A 20,321-nucleotide genomic window follows, 5' to 3' on the forward strand; every position below is an offset into this window, starting at 1 on the left:
CCTTTCAGTGCTGACTAATTAATACCCTATAGTGCTGGAGAAAATTTGAAAATTCTAAAAAATTCCACCCTAGTGTGTTGAACAATGGGAATACCACTATAGTGCGTCTACACCGCAGTGCGGTGTATCGTTAGTTACTAGTATTTTACTATGTTTGACACTTGCTGCCATTTTTCAATAGAGATAATTACAAATTACTAATTACATCAATACACTGCAGTGCGGTGTACTAGCAAAATCCATCACTGATTTATACACCGCACTGCGGTGTAGACGCACTGAAAGGGTTAAGAGAAGAGCATATATTCACTTATCAACAGAGGCAGATCTACGGTTTGATTCAGGGAAGGAACACCCCAAAAAATTGAATTTGACATTTTTTAGGCATCAGTTTTTAATTTTGCCATAAAACATATTGTCAACTTGACATTTTTAGGGGAGGGGGATCTGTCCCTGCATAAAATGGAAGACTAGATATGGCTGAGATTTCATATCTACTGATCAATGTACTCTACAAACAATTGCTCAAGGCTGTACTTAACTTCGGGGACTTTTTATTCTAAAGGAAAGTCAAATATTTCAAATGAATGAGCGTTGAACTCAAACAAGGACAGGCAAAGGTCTAATAACCACAGTTCGGTCTGGTGATTATATTCAAGGTACAATGTGACAGAATATGAGTACTCATTATGACAATAGTAGAAGCCAATGATCATTGCGTTCAGTCTACGCAGTACATTCAGCTTTACATTGATCACTCATACGCCGGCTTAGTGATTGCTTTACAAAACAAAAGGAAGCAAAACGAAGTCTTCAATTTCCTGTCGCGGATCAAGTCAAAGTCGAACGTGACAACGCGCTGTGTTTGAGATTATATCGCTGTATAATACTAAACTAATCAATAAAACGCACGACGCTTCATCAATAACACTTTCAAATCGTGCGTTTCATCATCATTCGATCGGATAAATGTTCGATAGGTTTTCAGGTACTTCTGAAGGAGATTGTTATGCAATAGGGACATAATTGAAAATATTTTAAAAAAAATTAATGGCCTAGGAATAAAAATGATTCAGTAAGAGATATATAGACAGGGCATAAAAACACGCGAGCATATTCCTCACCACCCCCCCCCCCCTTGTCTGCGTCGATTATATGCACCAATAAATTCATACCCCCGATTACGAATGAGCACATGTAATCAATATGCCGCTTACGGCAGCCATTTTAACAAATCACATCACATCAATAATGCACGCTATTGGTTTATAAAATTCTAGCGCTTGACAGACAGACAGATCACGATTGATAATCCGCCAAAAATATCTAACATGTTTTATACGAGCATCCAAAGAACTGTTGCCGCAAAGTCTCAAATCTATCGGGGTGAAAAAATATGCTCATTCGCCCTTAGCTTAACCCTTTCAGTGCTGACAAATCAATACCCTATAGTGCTGGAGATAATTTGAAAATTTTGAAAAATTCCACCCTAGTGTGTTGAATAACGGGAATGCCACCATAGTGCGTCTACACCGCGGTGCGGTATATCGTTAGTTACTAATATTTCACTATGTTTGACAGGTGCTGCCATCTTTCAATAGAGATAAAAACTAATTACTAATCATATCAATACACCGCAGTGCGGTGTACTAGCAAAATCCATCACCGATTCATACACCGCACTACGGTGTAGACGCACTGAAAGGGTTAAGTAAAGTACGTCTGACAGTTTTCTAGTGAGAACGGTCGAATGAACAAACAACATTAGCAGCCATATCAGAATGCTGAACATGAATAGTTGGCTATTATTGTTTAGAGTTGTTGTCACTTAGCAAACGAACATTACGTTAATGCTTTTGCCGGTTCGGTCGGCTGTTTTATATAAAGATTACCTTCGGAGCTGGAAATGAGAACTTGGATTCATCTTTACGCGGAGTATTTATAGCAGTCAACGGAGGATTCACTTTCATCTCCTAAAAATAGACAACGAAACAGCTTTAGATTTCCGCTATTAAACATCACTACATTCCTTTAAAATCATATAAATACTAATTGTTACTGGTCTGGTGCACCATTTAACCGATACACCAAAGTGGCGCACTATTCATCTGATACACCATAGTGGTGCACCATTCACCTGATACATCGTAGTGGTGTACCATAAAACAACTTTGATTTGCAGAGGGCACCATAATTTCCCTTTTCAGCGGCACCCGACGGTTGGTGCACCAATATACCACCTCGATCCAGCGTGTGGCACATTAATATGCAACAATGAGCAGCGCCGGTGGTGACACATCACCACTAGCATACAGACAATTAGATTCACACCGTTGAATTGAATTCCTGTGTGACAGTAAATTAGAAACTACAGTCAATGACAGTAATTCAGTTATTCGCGCGTGTTTTTTAAATACCGAGAACTAAGAAGATCGTGGTTAGAATTAATACTACAGGCAAAAAAAACCAGCTGTGTTCATTCTTCCAAACACATCTAATCGAACCCGACACACGGAATACCAGGCCCTACAGCCTCGGAAAACTGCTATCAGTAACCAATTGCATTTTTTCAGAAGCATTCCAATGAAAAAGTTCCAGTTAATCATTCAGCAACAGTATTGACCCTCAGCAATATCTGTAACATTTCAGTACGTATCAAACAATTGAAATTAATATCAGTAACAAAATAGTGATAATTAGGAATGGTTGGCAAATTCTCTATGATATTCAACACTTATTTCTCAACCTAAGATGAACAGAACAATTATTTTGGTAGTTTAAATGATAATTGCATAATGTCTCGCTGTTATTGAACGCCTACTGAAAGTCGTAGGAGGCAGTGATAAGAGTGGGCTGGCCGACCGAACGACCGTCCTGAAATGACGCATGAACACCCTTCAGTTGAGCTTTGTGTTGAGATAATGTGCGTAAACATCATCGACGGAATTTCTGATTCTCCCTGATGACGATAAACATGATCAGTGACACGCATGCACGCTACTGCTGCGAGCACAAATATCTCTATCATGTATCTCAAACGAGAGCCTAATCAAAGCAATCGCCTCAATTGTCTCAACATTTTTGCTAATTCCTAGTTCATTACAATGTCTATACGACGCTGACCATATTAGGCAATATATCTACCACTGCTAATTTGCATAATGAGATAATTAATTCGATATCGATCAGGTGCAACTCGATTGTCAGACAAAATTTGACTAAACGGTCACCGCAATTCCTGCTCATATATATCACTGTTCATTAATAGTCATCTTCACGAATACCATTAGGACAGTAGAAACGTCTAAATATACAGTGGCCACTTTCAATAGACTAGCCCCCCCCCCAACTCCCCGCCATTTTCCCTGACTCCATCTGCTAAGAAACAATGAACACAGTTAAATACCTACCGTTAAGACATACACAGAAACTGTTTGATTTTACTTGCGATCTAGCAATTTCATCAAATTTCCCTGACTTTTTACAAGTGCCCAGACTATAATAATTCCCTGACTTTTTTGGAGAAAGGAAAATTCCCCGACTTATCCCTGATTCCCAGGTAAGTGGCCATACTGATAAGCCATACCTCGAGGAAACTTTTCGGACTAGTTTTTCTTCTATAATGCGGCATTCAATGATATATCGTAACAACAACATGTATGGATACAGTTTTCATCAATGGTTATCACTAATAGTATTTATGAAAACCGATGTCTGGGCAGCGAGGTGAAAATCTTCATTAGGAAATAAAACTAACCGGTCTAGTCGAGACGAGACGAGACGAGATGACGGGTGCCGGCAACGGCTACCGTTAATTGTAACTAGACGGCAATTCCAATGGTTTCCATAGCAACGAAAAGAGCACAAGACATTATTGGTAATGACAGGCGCGCACGCGTTTTTACGCAAAGTAGTAATATATTAATACGCGGCGGCAGCCGAAATAACGATTACGATGTAACGCGATTCCCCCCCCCCCCTGAAACTCTGTGATAATCCCTGACAATTATCTGTCAAAAACATTCATTCATTGCGAATAGTTTAAAAACGCCCCCCTCCCCCAAGTCAGAGAATTGTCGAGTGCAGTCGGAGTTTCTTAATTACATTTCGAAACTAACCTTTCACATTCAAAACAAAACTAGAGCTATTAATAGCAAAACTGTTACGCGATATATCATAACAATTATATGCTCTGATGAAAGTGACATTTAATTTAAAAGTTATTTTTAGAATTTAGGGAAGGATGTTATTCGGTATGCTGAGCGTAAACAATGACTTGTTGATAAGATCACGAGTTCTTGAAAGGCTAAGAAAAAGATAATTCAAATGAAATCCCGCAATCAAAGACTAAAAATTCAGATTCAGCTTCATATATCAGTATTAATTTGAATCCCGGGGTGAACTGTGTTAAGCCCTGTGTAAACCTTTTATAGTTATTTCAAAATCTAGATGTCAAAATCAACCCCGTATTTCCCTTGCAGCAGGTATGGTGGATTTGTAAGGAAAATCAAATCAAATCAAATCAAATCAAATCAAATTCAATCGCTTAAAGAAAAGGGGCACTATCAATTCCAGCCGACCACTCAATAAAACCAGTCCCAAAATTGAATCGAGACTAACATTTCAGTAGATCCCTAAACATCGGCGATGGCTGTGCGCAAAACATTGTTATCTTGATTCCAATGTCAGAACCTTTAGTCTTCGATCGTGAAATTTTGCTTCAATGATTTCAGAATTATTCACTCTTTTCCCCCGTTTCATAACATTTCCAAAAAATCGTAATCGTTTCCATTATAAAAACAGCACGCGGATTTACGAGGGCACGAAATTAACGCGCAGATCGCTGCGAATAATTTTTTTTTATTATCAATCGATATCCGGTGGATGATATATAATCTGAGCGGATGTAATGAGGACCGCTTCTCGAGCAAAGTCAAGCGTACTTAATACATAATCGATAGTCGCCTGACCGCACGCAGATATAAATACATGACGACAGCTTACACACACACACACACACACAGAAAAACATTACAATAACAATTGATTCATCGAATATTCCTGAAGCTATATAACCAATAACTTATCAATCTAATCCTCTTGTCTCCGGAAAATCTTCTCAAAATGAAACGTTTATTTCCCTTAGTTCAAAATCTATGAATTCTAATTTCAGAATAAATGATTTTTTTTTCATATATTAAAAAAAAATTTTCAGATTACTGTGAAAGGATACTAAAGCTTGTTTCGAACATTTTATTTGAAAAAAAATTTTTTCTTAAACTGAAAAATTTTCTACAATTTACAATAAAAACAAGGAAATTTTTTTTTACAATATTTACGGAATTCTACTAATGGTTTATTAAGTGGTAGATCTTTTCTCAATCTGAGAAACGTTTAAGTCATGGTTTCAAACGACCGACTAAATTGTGCGCGGAAAATACCTGAAAACATGGCAGACGAATTAGTTTAACCAGGGAAGTGTAATGAGATTACGCGTCCCTAGTTTAACGTTCGCGCCGAACTTGATCGCACGCGGGCGCACACTTACCTTCAAGATAAACTCGAGATCAGAGGAGTGTGAATTGTACTTGTTGGCATTCTGAAATAGAAAAGAAAATTGCGTCAACAACTAATTCAGACGTTTATGATATGTGAACTCTCTCTCTCGCGTGCGAATATAATACAATCATTGTACGGTGAAAATAAAATAACAAAATTTTTTACAACAAAATTTTCTAAGTTCACGACAGTCATTACAATATTGGGCAACAATAAGTCATTATGTAGACAGTCGTCCCGGTTACGTAGACTTAATCGACTGTTAAGAGCCCGTATGACCAGACAACCGGCACAACGGTTAAAACGCCCACAATAATCCTTACCGAGGAGGAGCGATGATGATGATGACGACGATGATGATGATGATGATGATTACGAGAATGAGATGATGAAGATGATGAGTTCACCGGGTTCCACATCGCGTTCATCTTTATTAATTAATCCACGGATAGAGAAGAGATAGATAGAGAGATGGAGAAAGGAGACTACGCGCGACTACGATGGTGCAATGTCTGATGTCGTAATTTTATATAAAATAGATCTATCTCTATAGCTATATATATAAACTATGCGCATCCAGACTTCATAAAGCCCTCGATGTTCGCTCAATATATTGTGCAAATATATATCTATCTATCTATATGCTCGACGGATGACGACGTTGTCAATGGTGACGGCCCGAGGCGGTATTTCGATGCAGTTTCTAGAACTTTGTCATTGGACGAAGTCGAATATTACCCTAGAACGCTTGCCTGGGAATAAACCGTAGAAAATCGAACTAGAGTAAAAAAATTCTCAAAACAGAAAATTCGACTTGTCTGCAAGAAGAGCTTGAATATTATATTCGCTCTTCGAGGCAGGCGAAATTAAAATGAGAAGCTTTGCGAGAAACGAGATCTTTTGTCTGCGTCAATGTTGTTTATCGATATGAAGGGATATAGAATTGTTTTCAAAAGTCATAGTAACAACGCCGGTCATAAATCAGTTTATCAGCCGCATAAAGTACACCAGGAACGAGTGAGTCTCACAGCACTCAATATCCTCACAACTGATCATTGTGAGCGCTTTGTACTAAAGTGAATACTTTACGCAAGAAATTATGTCTAAAAAACCCTGCACCTCGAAATGTAAAAATCATGAAAAACCCGCAACTTGGAATATTGCTTGATATAGGTACGCTGAAAAACAAGTTCATTGTCTTGCAGGACAAGTTCATCGAATTTCTGCTGACGTGATCAAAATAGACTACATTCGTATTATACCAGGCTGGTGTCTCCATCTAGTGGAAAATCTTAGAACTGACGACTTTACCAGAGCTGTGATATTGATTCGGCGCGAGTGTCCCTCGAGATGTCACTTTCAAACAGAACTAACTATTCATCCTACTTAAAACCCGGTTATCTCAATCACAACAGCACTGAATTAAAACAGCAATCATTGAACTATTCTACTCTTAGTTTCATAGATGTTTTTTTTCCGAAGACGCATAAATCAATCGGTACTATCAGTGAATCATAATGTAGGCTAGTCTTTTAACGGCACAAACTGAAGTGTTTTTCAATCTACTGAAACTCGTCAATTTCAACAATCAAAATAATGTCGAACAATATGTCGAAAACAGATGAACCTGAAATTTTAAAATTTTGAAATATAATTGTTAGAGCTCAAGTTTCTTGCTTTTCAATTCAATAATAAATTCGACAGGTTTCACGACCACTTTTATTCATTGTTGTCATTTGTGGTGGTCTCTTATTATCAAACGTTTTCTTTTTGATAAGAGCAGCTTTCAGAGCGTTGGCGGCGCTAGTAAGGCATCATCGGTGAAGCCGTACACTTCATAGAATGAGAATGACATCAAAAACCAAGACGAATTATAACGAAAGTAAAAATGATTTGAGATAAAAGTTCAAAACCAAAACTACGAATCATATAAAATGAGATGAAAGATCGAAATGAATAGGCTGAGATGAGGCCTCTAAGGATTAAGTGGATGAAAGATGAATAACGAGATACTTCTCATGGTCTGATTCTGCTTGCACAGAAAATATCATACAAGCTTTATATCGCTTAAGAAAGTTTCATCGCATTAATAGAAGTGATTTCAGAGTTAGATTTCTGTTCACAGTTAAAGAAGACTATGGCCACCAGTCGCCAGTCGGCCACCTAGATTCTGACCAGCGGGGCCAGTTTTTGGGTCGAAGATATGTCTAGGGTAGATACGTATATAAACCAAATATCAAGACAATACATTGAAGTGTCTTCATAACTTAGATTTTGTCTACAGACAGATGGACAAATGCACGGCTGCAGAGAGTGTGAAGGCAATAGCCTGCTGGGACTCAAATTCCAGCCTAGTTGAAAGTTCCAACAGGGCAAAAAGGCAAGATCATAATTATGCGATCTGTGGAGGGCTTACCTGAATACTAACTCGTAGTTTAGGTTTGTCTTCATGTTTTCCCGCTCCTCCGATGACGACTCCGTTTGGAGGAACGACGACGCCGTTTACCGCTGATTTGTACGACGATGACGAATCTCTCGCCTTCGAATCATCGCCACCACCAGGGGGCGATGTTTTACGACGTTCTCCACGAGACGACGCGCCGGCGGCATCGTTCGATTTCGAACGCGACCGTCCGCCACCAGGCGGCGCCGATGAACGCGACCGTTCTCGTGAACTATTCGATGACGCCCGTCCCGATTGACGACGATGTCGATTCGCGTCGACCGACGACGGTTTATTATCGTTAGTTACGTTGTCATCGGCGACGCCGTTGCTATAGTGTTTATTGTTGAGTTTGTGCAGACGATGATCCGGTCTGGTCGTGGTTGAACCGTTAGAACCATGGTGCGTGCCGTTCGCTCGCGTGCCAGTTTTAGACGACGACGATTCGTGGAGCAGCGGAAACGGTTCATCGCGAGGAGTAACGATCGGAGTACACGGAGTTATCGGAGTTCGAGTTACTCCGATTAAACTGCTATTACTCAGCGTAGGCTGCACGTAGCTGTAATCACCGAGAACCGATTTAATCAAACGACTCGTTTTATCGTCGTTCTTACGCTGAAAAATAGACAACGAAATATTTAGATCTATAGTAGAGAGCGTTCAAATACAATAAAACTCGCTTATCTCGGGCAAACTGGGACCGGCAAAATTGGTCCCAGGTAAGTTGAAGTCTGAGATAGGAATAGGAAAGTTCATTAAGTCAGAAAAATGATGCGGTTTTGTCTGTGTTAGTCAAAACTACTCAGCTCCCCCCCATCGACCAGGAACTAGTGCGTAACAGTACAATAATTTCACTCATCAAAAAAACAAAGCTTACGTCAATGCTTGAAAACTCTCACAGCAAAAACTATTTCGAAAACTGCAACCATCCCCGAGTATGAAGAAATAAAACATTCGGTATTTTTCTAACAGCTTTACTCGACATTTATAAAATGAGTTTCGAAGCTTTTTTTATGTTATACAATATTTATAAGATAAAGAGCCCTTCATGAATTCAGCACGAAGGGTGGCCTCATGTTGAATTAGATAGATATTTAGAGTATTGTAAAAAGCATTCTTTAGACAGGTTTCGATTGGTCCAATTCCGAACATCTCGAGGCATGTTCGTTTCAACAACAATACGCTATTCGGGAATAGTATAATCTCGGTAGAGAGTATGAAATCCAGAATCGGTATTCCTAAACCTAAACCGGAATAAGTTCAAACGCAACCGGCCTTAAAAACAAGGATGAAAAATCATAATTCAACAGAATAAAACGTCCCATACAAGTTGTATATATCCGTCATATAGACGGTGTATGATTAATATTGCGGTGTCACATTTAAAAAGTCAATATCGTACACTTCCTAGTTTTGATTCCGTTCAGATCGTAATCATGCCTAACCTAACCTATAAATCAATAGGATCAATCGAGCGTTTTCAATAATCAATCAACAGTATTGATCGTTGTATAACAGTAATAAGAGCGTATTGGGTACGCCTAGTGTTACTAGTACGCTATTTACATTATAACCTATGATTATCAATTTGGAAATCAGACAATACGAGATAAAATTCGAAATTCATTTCGAAAACCACAATGAAATTTGTCAGCAGAAATGTCCTGCGATAACACCGAGTCAAGAGCACTTTCTGGTTTTAAACTGAAAAGCAGTTTTCATAATTTGTCAGACTCATTACATATCCCGCCACTACTACTGGTCCGGTGTCTTCATCCGGGCCCGATAACCCTTCAAACTCACGATGCTGGTTCATCCTCAAAACTGCTGAGATAACAGATCCCTTTGTTGCAAAAAACGTCATAATAACTAAATATAGATTTGAGCTTTCTCCTTTACGGCCGAGTAAAAACTGGTTTTTAAACAATTAGCCCGGAAAATTGCACCGATTAATAGGTAACCATATTCTATACAAACATACAACATGATCATAATAAGCAATAGTGATATTACTATATGCTACTTTAACCGAGATTTTCACGGATAGAAATTAGGCCGAGTTGACACAATTTCATTCTTTAATGGTGGATAATTAATTGAGCGTTAGTACGTTAGAATACTTAGCCGTAAAATATCTGCGGATTTATTTTCGGAAGATATTGTATATGAAAATAAAACGCACTACGAATATCGACTCATAAAACATGGAAATAAAAAAAACTTTCGAATGATGACAATTTATGATATGATATCGACGGGAATCATGGGAATATCATCATTTTACCATCACTGAGTAAAAAGAATCATAAAAACACAGCTTTCATATCTATAATAACTAATGAATATATTATAACATATACCGCGGTTTATTGGGCCAGAAAAAAATCAAACAAGTCATGATTTAGTCTGTTATATGATTCGTCATATGAACTGGTTTAAGCCGTGATCGCACCGGCGTTTTTGACCCCGCGCCAAATTCAGATTCAGAAGGCCAAATTTGACTCGATCAAAATATTAGACGACCAGGTCCCAAATTTTAGCACGGGTCGTATTATTCCGTATGAATGCTAACTGGTTCTGGAAGTGATACACCTCACTCGCCACAGTATCATTTTGATCGAAATAAAGTAACGAATGAGCGATTTACGTGTGAACGCGCGCTCAGCCCAAATATAACTCGAATCTGATCCCGATCAGTTTGACTTGGGCCAAATCGTGCCTTGTCTAAAACTGTCTGTTATCGAGAAATCAACTTGGAATTCATTTTAATAAGACATTCTGTCCGAAAACGTTTTCCAAGAATAAAGATATTTTTCTGCATCGAAGAGTTCACGACCAAACAAATGAAATAGATCTCGATATAACAATTCACCGAACCTGAACATACGTCCACAGACCTGACCTGACTGACCAGGCGGCGAAATAATTCTAAAGATTTTGCTTGTTCATTCATGTACATGTAGTATACAAAAAACAAATCATTCGAAAATGGCTTCAATTTTTATACAGAACCGCATGAATTGTTCGAAGTCAATTGCGCAACAGCAACTCTCTCACATTAAACTTGATAAAATAACACAATTTTATTTCAATTCGTGATAAAATGACAACAATTGTCATTTCATTTTCATTCTATATTAATAAATTTCGTTAATAATGCGTTAGATTTGCATATAGTGGCTTTTACTCGTATGATGAAAGTCAATTATTTAGTAAATCAAAATGTGTCAAAATGAATTAATATCGAAATGGTCAAATATGAGTAAGATAAGAGAAGGGAGAGTGGGGCAGTGTACGTACATTCAATAATCAATATATAATGTGAAAATCATCTGGATATCAAGCTGCTCAATTCTGCTGACATTAGCAAAATTGTCTACATTTAATTTGAATAATAATACTCTAACACGTGTCTATATTGTATTGTGTCCCTCTCTCTCTCTCTCTCTCTGATCACAGTGTCACACTGTATTTCACTTCAATATAAGAAGCATATAGAATTTCTAGTTGACCCTTTGGCATCTGTAAAACAGTTTTTCTACTAACCAAGGTGTATTACTACTATTTGTGATCAGGGAGCTAAATCGAGCTGTTTTTTATTATTATCATCATTACGTGTGTGACCGGTGACCAGACAGTAAGCTTGATAAATTGCGTGACATAACACGTAGCAATCGGTGTTAATATCCCTTAGTACTACTAGGCTTATACATATCTGTTATTAAAACTGATACCTCAGTTTCCTGTTATATTACTAGCTATTAGCTAATGAATGATTTCTCAATAACAGAATTGGCAGCAGACGCTCAGATAAAACCAGGAAAATATGCAGACTAACCACCGATGAATTAATTTGTATGATGGAGATGGGGTAATTGTTTGAATAACTGGTTGACTGACCAGGGAGGTCAGAACAAATCCCCTGGACTAATTGACTTACCAGGATAATATCTCTGGGCCAACTGAAATTGGCAAGGGGTCAAGGCACCTCCCTGGACTAACTGGAACTGACCAGAGGGTCAGAACAACCTCATCGGACTAACTGATACTGACCCAGGGGGTCAGAGCAACCTTCCTGGACTGGCCCTCACATTACGACAAACCCAGCGATTGCAGTCAGTGCTCTATGTGATGTCAGACAAAGGCATCTCCTGAGAGGAGCTTATCTAATGAAACAATCAATAGTGTTATCCAATACAGGATATAGCTATTGAAGGACTAACTGCACCGCCGCTGCTGATGCTGCTGCTGATGCTGCTGCTGCTGTTGCTGCTGCTCAGAGATGTATTTGCATAAGTCAATTAAGCTGCAAGTTCAAGGTGTTCTATATCAGAGAGACAATGCTCAACTTAACATCATTAAACCATGCATCTGTGCATAAAATAAATACCACGCACAGAGAACATATCTCTGAAACGTTCTGATACCCTCCCTCGAACCCCAAACTGATCATCGTTACATTAGGTTAGAACATGGATGAGTATAGTGTACTCATGAGAACATGGATGAGTAAAGTGTACTCGAGAGAGCCTGGTTAAGTGAAGTGTACTCATGAGATGAATAATTATTACATATCGATGATGTAGATATATCTAAAAGGTATTTAGTTTCAGCACAGAGAGATATACTGGATATGTGTGTGCACAGTAGAGTGTTAGGTTAATCCGTTATGACAGTCAAACTAAACCAGACAGATAATTAATAACCACTAATACTGAAACAAAGGCGTAGCAACATTGACGGTGGTGTACATACAGGAAAGCTTAGGGCGAAAGTTTACTGAATGTCAGTCGTTCCTAGCAGGGATTCGAACCTGATGACGACATTTTCAACTGTCTATTCGATTAACTTGTCAACCACCTGTATGTTTCATCACACCTAACAATGGTCTTTAGTGATAGTCCAAAACCTCTCATCTTTTCGTAGGTAAAACTCAATTCTCTTAAATCATAATTAGTTTTTAATCTTATATTTGTACGGGGCCCAATTTCACAAAAAAGTAAAAGCCAAAAATGGTTCGGTTTGAATTGTCGTCCTAATTGAAAACATGAAGTACCCGTTAGCAATTACACCAAATATTTGAATTAAACTTTTTTTGTGAAACTGGGCCCGGAGTATAGTTCTAATGAAATAAAGACTCTGCCACGTGATGATTCTGTTTCAGTTTCTAATACTAACCTGTACGGGTAGATCAAATATAGGCTGTTCGGCGAACGTATCCTGTCTGGGTTGTTGTTGAATTTGGTGATTTTGTACAGCTTTTAGACGTTCGAGTCGGGCTTCCTCTCGCTTACGCTCACGTTCAGCATTCCTATAAAACCACAAATTCATCATATAATAACGCTCATCGTGCTGAATTTAATTTCGTTTAATGACTATTATCGACTTCTGTACATCTGACTAGTTACGTAATTTGGACATTCGAGTACCGATGAACATTGCTATTATCACCTATCAAAGTTATTGAGGGTTCATTTTCATCGAGACAGCAAACGGCCTTGATTTTTTAACCTTAATCGCTTACAGGAACAGCGGTTAACGATTTGACAAATTGGTATTAAATCGCCATCCACTACGGTACCGTACGACTGGATGAAATATACACAGGAAACGTGCCAATAACAATAATATAGGCTTTCACTCAGTCATCATTCCTAATAGAGCAAAACAAAGTAAATTGGCAGCCATTAATCAGTATAATATTATTTGCGATCAGCGTTCAAGGTCTTCATAGATTCATTTCGTAATTGCTCGTAGAAATCACTGTATTTTCAATTATTTCATCCATATCGCGAATTAATAAGCGTCGACAAATCTGTCGAATAAAGTAAAATTAGATGAGGAAAAAATAATATCGGCGGATATATCTGAAGGTTAACGTCGTAAATAGATCGGAAAATAGATTGGAAAACATTGTCGACGTGTAAAAATGAAGTGTGATGGAGAACACCAGTTTCTCTGTTTAACCGGGGTCACATGCATGCATAATGAATAACAGTCGTACAGCGTCAAACAGACAATGAAAAAGCCGAAGGATCTAAAACAGCAAGATTCTGAATTTTTGGTTTTGTTCTAAAAAACAGTTTGACAAAAAAACTTTGAATTTCGCAAAACTGAAAATTACGCGCTTTACATAAATGTTTCAATTCTGTTGTTTTATTTATTGCAGGTTTAACAGCGTAAGCTTCATTTATCTTTGTTATATTTATTACAAATTATGACCTCTAAATAGAAAATATCATCTAAACGATGACAGCGTGTATGTACAGGGTGCAGGGTGAAACCTGCCCGATGCAATATGATACTGTTATACTTCATTAATAACATCATCCATTCTTCACTAGCATACAGAAATCCCCCCCCCCCATTTCAAATGAAAACCACTTAAGCAATTCATTTATGTTAATTTCACCAGTAAAGGTTCTTCTTTCGTGAACACAATGGCAATTTCTAGCGCATTGTCCTATTGATCAGGAAACAGTGGATGGACATCTCTCAGTGGTGGCGCCGCCGAGAGAGTAGCGTGCTTGCGTGTGAACTATATTAGTTACGTGACGCGAGGAAAGCTATTTTAGACGCTGTCGGATTTCTCCGAGATCCTCCGCGGGATAAATCTCTCCCGGCTCTCGGCGCGCGGAACGGTTATAAATAGCGGCGACTCGCATGCGTCGACGAATTCTCGTTAAAATACCGTTCTTCAAAGAATTGAATGAATTAAAACAGAAATAGTTTCTATTTGAAAATAAATTTGTCGTTAATGACTTTGTTTATCGGGGATTTTTACAGATATACATCTCTCATGCTTCGCTTTCAACCACCCACACTACAACAGAAACCTACACTATGATGAAAAACATGGAATTTCGTTTAACGCATAAAATAATAATTTTTTCGACTTATAACTCGAATGTTACTCGTATCAACGACTCCTTTTAGAAAATGGCTAAATCACAAAGTTTCATCGACCTTCCCAGTTTTATTCCGACATTGCCAGAAATTTCGCCGCAGACAACGTTGAAAAAAGAGACACAACGCTGTAGGGATTCACCGGATAATTCAACTCCCCCACACACCACAGAGGAAGGTTCGGCCCTGGATCGAAGGTCAGTTCTTAGGTTACACAGTCAACAAAGAAAGGAAAGTTGTGTTTCCAGTCGAGAGAAAGAATGCACACGAACACGAACGAACGCAAGTACGAATGTAGGTAGTGCAATAACGACCCAACCAATCAACCACCACCGCTTCAACCCTACTGAAAATAACTTAGGAAGTACTAGACACGCCAATAAAAACGTATATAGAAAACATATGCAGCCTGCTGTTATTAGTTATTATGAACAAGCGAAAGACGCACCAGAACTAACCGGACTGACAAGTCAGTTTTCTATGACATTATATACTTTCTGCTCGGAATATTGCGCCGATAAAAACTAACTAACTATCGAGACATTAAAAATCTTACAGGACTACACGAAATAAGCCGAGGTTTTAATCCTTAATCATAATTCATCTCTTCGATGTAATGTCGGTTTTCGTATTTGTGGATATATAAGGACATGTACGCGCTGTTATTATTAGTACAAATAAAGCGTTCTCTGCTGGTTGCTTTAGACAGCTCATCTATTTCAATCAAATACCATGTTTTTACATGCTTTTCAGTAACATATCTGTCTATCTTTCACTCGTGGGGGGAAGAGAGGCCCAAAACGTTATTACGACCACTCATTATCACAAAGCTGCGTGTACACCAGCACTCTCTTCACTTATAAGTAGAAATTACGAGCAAGAAAAATAATAAAGGCGTAACGATGCTGGGTTAAACATACTGCGGCAGGTAGGTAGGGAGCATGTGCGTGTATACACCCGAGTAGACACGCTCATTTTTGCACAAAGGTTTTTTTTTTAACTTGAGCAGTGAGCGCAGTGAGCGGCGGTGCACATTTTGCTGAGAACCGATGAATGGAATCACGCGGAGTCGGGAGGCAGTTGTTTCTGAGAAACAACATTCCACCTTCAACGAACGGCACCACAAATAATTCACATTATCTTTAAAAGACGACACCTTTAGATTTACCAAATCGATATCCAAACAAAACGTACGAAACCTCAGATTTCGTAACAAATGAAAGAATTTTCTCATTTGGGTCAATTTTTTTTTTTCACTATTCCAAATCGATTTCACCCTCCCAAGAACAAGGTTTCCAGACGCGAGTCATTGCGATGTTTTGGAGCAGCCCTCGTCTGCTACGCTAGGCCACGAATATACTGATTTAATGTATGATTATAAGCAGGTGTGACAATGTGTATACATAAACACCCACCACCAAGCTGATGCTCGGCATAGGATTTCCGGGGAGCAGTTTGTTTTATGAATAACTTATAGTCTGGTGAACTAGATTTCATGAACGATTATGAAAATAGTGAATTGCGATGATCGATGATAGAACGAGAGTCAAGCGGACAAAATACCAGGTGAAAAAACCCGATAAAATTTACGATTCACGGGTTTTTATCTTTATCGCGTATCGACATCGGAAGAATAAACAATTTAACTCGAGACAACAATGATAAATCTCTATGAATGGAATAAAAACCCCGGCGAAAAAAAGAGCAAACAATATTCAAATAGTTGTATAAATCAATCAAAAAAATTTTTCGATTTTATTTTTTTGATGTCGATCGATTTTTTGAAGAGTAAAATCATTTTTTTTTCGAACGACCAGGTACACCCGAGGTAGGAGATGGATGGAGAAGACTTTCACCGCTGACAATCAATAGAAATGCTTTGTTAGACTTACATAATGCTGAATGGCTAAATAAGATGATGTAACAACCATCTTTTTACATCACACATTTACACACATAGATTTAATACTACAATAAACTGAAAAACAAGTGTTTTTTATTACAACAAATCATTACAAGAAATTCAATTTCTTATCTTTAACAGAAAAAAAGAAATTAATGTCCTTATTATAGGCCTAGCTAGGTGACTTTTCGACTTCTTAAGACAGTTCTATAAATGGACAATCAGTCAAAGCATGCAGATTATATTAATTACTAGTCAAAGCATGACAAATTAATATTGATCAATGACTGGATCTGAATACGCATAATATCACTAGAAACATCACTAAAGACTGGTTGCATTTTTGTGATGATTTCGCAGTCATTAAGACTAAACTTTGATCTAGTAAATAGTAGGCTAGGGTGAGATGAAAAGCTACTATGTACAAATTTAAAAGATTTAAAAACATAATCAATTTCACAAAAAATTAGAATCAAAAGACACAATGTTCTCGAAAATAACAACGATGGTCTGTAGAGAGTCCGAAATGTTGTGTATTTTGATTTTAATTCTCGATAAATAAATTCCATTTCCAACCTTTTGAAATTGTATAAAGCAGGGTTTTTCACCTATTTCCACATCTCGGGTATGGCATATCTACTAATAGACCGGGGAACCTTCTAATTCAGAGGTATATGGAATCAGAACAGTTAAACACGAAAACAGGGTTCAATTTTAAGACTCGTCATATTTGGTTATAATATGATGACCCATATACCTATAGGCTATATATAGGCATACAATGTATATCAGGGAATCCCAAATACAGGGAATCGGGGCAAATTTCTCTTGTACAAATATACCAACAGGGTTCATCTCTCCTCAAATAAATGATCGAAGCCTGGATGAATTACATGTTATCAGATGAAGCATTGATTCTAGGAATCTATTACCATAAACACATCCCTTCTGAAACAAATCATGCCTCATCTCCAAACATTCTATCATCGAAACCGGTTAACAAAACTAATCGAAAATGTCATAAGATTTTTAGCATCGAATTTAAGAATGAAAATATTTAGTTAAAATGGTCTGAGGAGCGCAATCTCAAAACTCTTTACAACAATTGAAACCAGATGAAATTGACACAATCAGTAGAAATAGAATTCGACATCTTAATTTTGTAGGCCTACTGATGATTTAAGAAATCTAAAGAGCTGTTCCATAGAGAGGGAACAGAGACTGAAAAATGAACTTAAATACCAAAAAATACCGAAGAGGTTGGAGAAATTGGATTTCTGAAGTTCGGGTTAGTTGTGCGTGGTTATGGCGGGATGGTTATGAATTGATTTAACATTAACCAAGATCTACGTAAAACCTTTCAACTTTCTTTTAATTTAATACCTGAATGAGTGTCGTACACTACTTACACGGCGGACGCGATTGTTGTATTAGGCATTAACAGTAATAGCTACTATAAATAAAAAATCTAAAAGCGCCCCAATTCTTTATATTATACGCGGCGCGAGCACTACACGTACTTTACATATTGTACATACACAAAATATGTAATATCTGCTCACCTTAGTTTCGACTATGGACTTTATTTCCGAAACACGAATTAATTGTATTTTCCGTGTTTACTGGGGCTGCACGTATACAGGGGGATATGTATTGTTTTCTATAGGCTATCGACACAAGCTGCTGCTATAAGAATTTTACAGTTTAAGCACAGGTTGTTTGTCATAAAGCTGCACAGAGTTGTTATTAATGGTTGCGAAATTTGGACGACGGTCAAAAACTGAAGAATCGATTTATGGGGCCTGGAGACTGCAGATATTTTCCGTGGCACCTACTCTATGCCGAGTTCAAAGGTACCTGCAGATGTGCGCGGCATCGAGCTTAAATGCCTGTCCAATGGGGTAGCGTTACCACCAGATGGCGCAACCAAATACTGGGTCATTCGAAGTGATTTACAGTTCATTTTCAATAAAATTTGAACTTTATTTTTAGGCTTCTAAATCCGAGAGTCATTCTATAGGTGTAAAATTCTCATTCAGTGTATGGTATTGAATTCACTGAAAATTGAATGTTAAAAGTTGACTCAAATCTATTATGTATAGAAAAAATTGATGCGTGTTAACCCAGTGCCACTAGCGATCCTGGCGGATTATCGCTGAATCCTTGCTTCCCTCAGTAGCGTTGCCGGTCCCATTCATTTTGCTTCTGTCTACATCTAGCCTAATCAACGATAATTTGACATCCGAGTCTATAGGGACCCATTAATATTGAATATTGTACAACTAGTAGTTGAAACTAAACTGCAGGTATTCAATTAGGCCCGGGCTAAGTGGTGTGATGGGTGCATCCATGAAATTCAAAATCTACCCCAGTGTCTAAGGTTCCAGGGGGGATCGCTAGTTTTTCCAACTCTATTTCCGTGTAATAAGATTGCAAGTTACCTATTACTCATAGCTCATGAAGCCAGTCATATATGAAACTGACCATACACCTTCACTAATCTATATAGGCTGTTTCCACTAAAGTGAGCCCCCAATTCATGAATTCTTTCTCCAGACACTGAAGAAATGATCTGCGCTATACACTAAGATACCATACTAAAAGTAATATCAGCTGATCTACGTCATTAAGGTAATGATAAGATAAAGGATAGGTCAAAATTATGAATTGTCAAAAAATCTCATGATATAGGATATTTAACATATAGAGTAGATTTTGGGGGTAAATCTCAGAACTTATTGGAAAGTTAGACATTAAATCAGTTGAAAAATTCGAGACAATGCCGATGATAAAAATGTTACAAATCTTCGACAATAAAAATTTGATTGATGGGCATTGATACTTACCCTGAACTCATGTCAAATGATAATTTCACTTTCTCTTCATATCTACATAGATTCACACAATCGGGGACCAAAATGTCACCGTTATCGCAGTTTGTGATAATTTTTTCGCTTTTTTCTCAAGTCTCTATCGCAGTTTCAGCTGCTGTCCCAATATGGAATAGAGTCGAGTTCTTGTCTCCCGTCTTCTACATTTTGACGCTCGATAAAAATAAATTGAATCGGTGAAACCCGTTCACTTTCACGCGGATGATTGTCCTATATACAAATAACCCATTCGATGGGTTTATCCGCGAAAATTTCCCGAAACCGCGAAATAAATCGACATTTATTAGAGAGTTTCTATCCACCACCAGTGAGTAAATCTAGGATATTATTTACAGATGTTAATTTGTTGTATATTCATCCGCGGTTCAACTTTTTCCGCTGCCTGCGATTCAATTCGGTTCTGTCTCTCCTCAAAATACCCGTCAACGCGAATTTTACTGGATTATTTAATGAAATAAGGGTTTATCAATGGATTTCGAATTGTAAAACGAATTCTGGTCCACGTATCTCTCAACAGGAAGGGTACGAGTTTTGTTCGGATGGGTTTCCGACATGGGTAATTCGGTTCGATGTGGCAATACAAACTGCAGGTGGCAGCACTAGACGGCAATTTGTGTTT

The 20,321-nt window shown here is 37.9% G+C and overlaps 1 protein-coding gene across 3 annotated transcripts in view; it reads right to left on the bottom strand.

The window, feature by feature from the left end:
- LOC141904985 (uncharacterized) overlaps nucleotides 1-20,018 on the bottom strand; it is a 53,461-nt gene extending 33,443 nt beyond the window's left edge. For 2 of the 3 annotated variants that reach the window (XM_074793657.1, XM_074793656.1), the window contains exons 1-5: nucleotides 19,658-20,018; nucleotides 13,181-13,313; nucleotides 7,976-8,617; nucleotides 5,549-5,599; nucleotides 1,893-1,973 (exon numbers count right to left, since the gene is read on the bottom strand). In XM_074793657.1, coding sequence (XP_074649758.1) covers nucleotides 1,893-1,973; nucleotides 5,549-5,599; nucleotides 7,976-8,617; nucleotides 13,181-13,313; nucleotides 19,658-19,668 — 918 coding nt within the window. In that variant the 5' untranslated portion in view covers nucleotides 19,669-20,018. Of the gene's footprint in view, nucleotides 1-1,892; nucleotides 1,974-5,548; nucleotides 5,600-7,975; nucleotides 8,618-13,180; nucleotides 13,314-16,800; nucleotides 16,851-19,657 lie in introns of those variants that run through there. The other variant, XM_074793658.1, reaches the window with a different exon arrangement.
- Nucleotides 20,019-20,321: the final 303 nt, after the last annotated feature.

This window comes from Tubulanus polymorphus, chromosome 5 (genome assembly GCF_964204645.1).
Source record: "Tubulanus polymorphus chromosome 5, tnTubPoly1.2, whole genome shotgun sequence".
Lineage (NCBI taxonomy): Eukaryota > Metazoa > Nemertea > Palaeonemertea > Tubulaniformes > Tubulanidae > Tubulanus > Tubulanus polymorphus.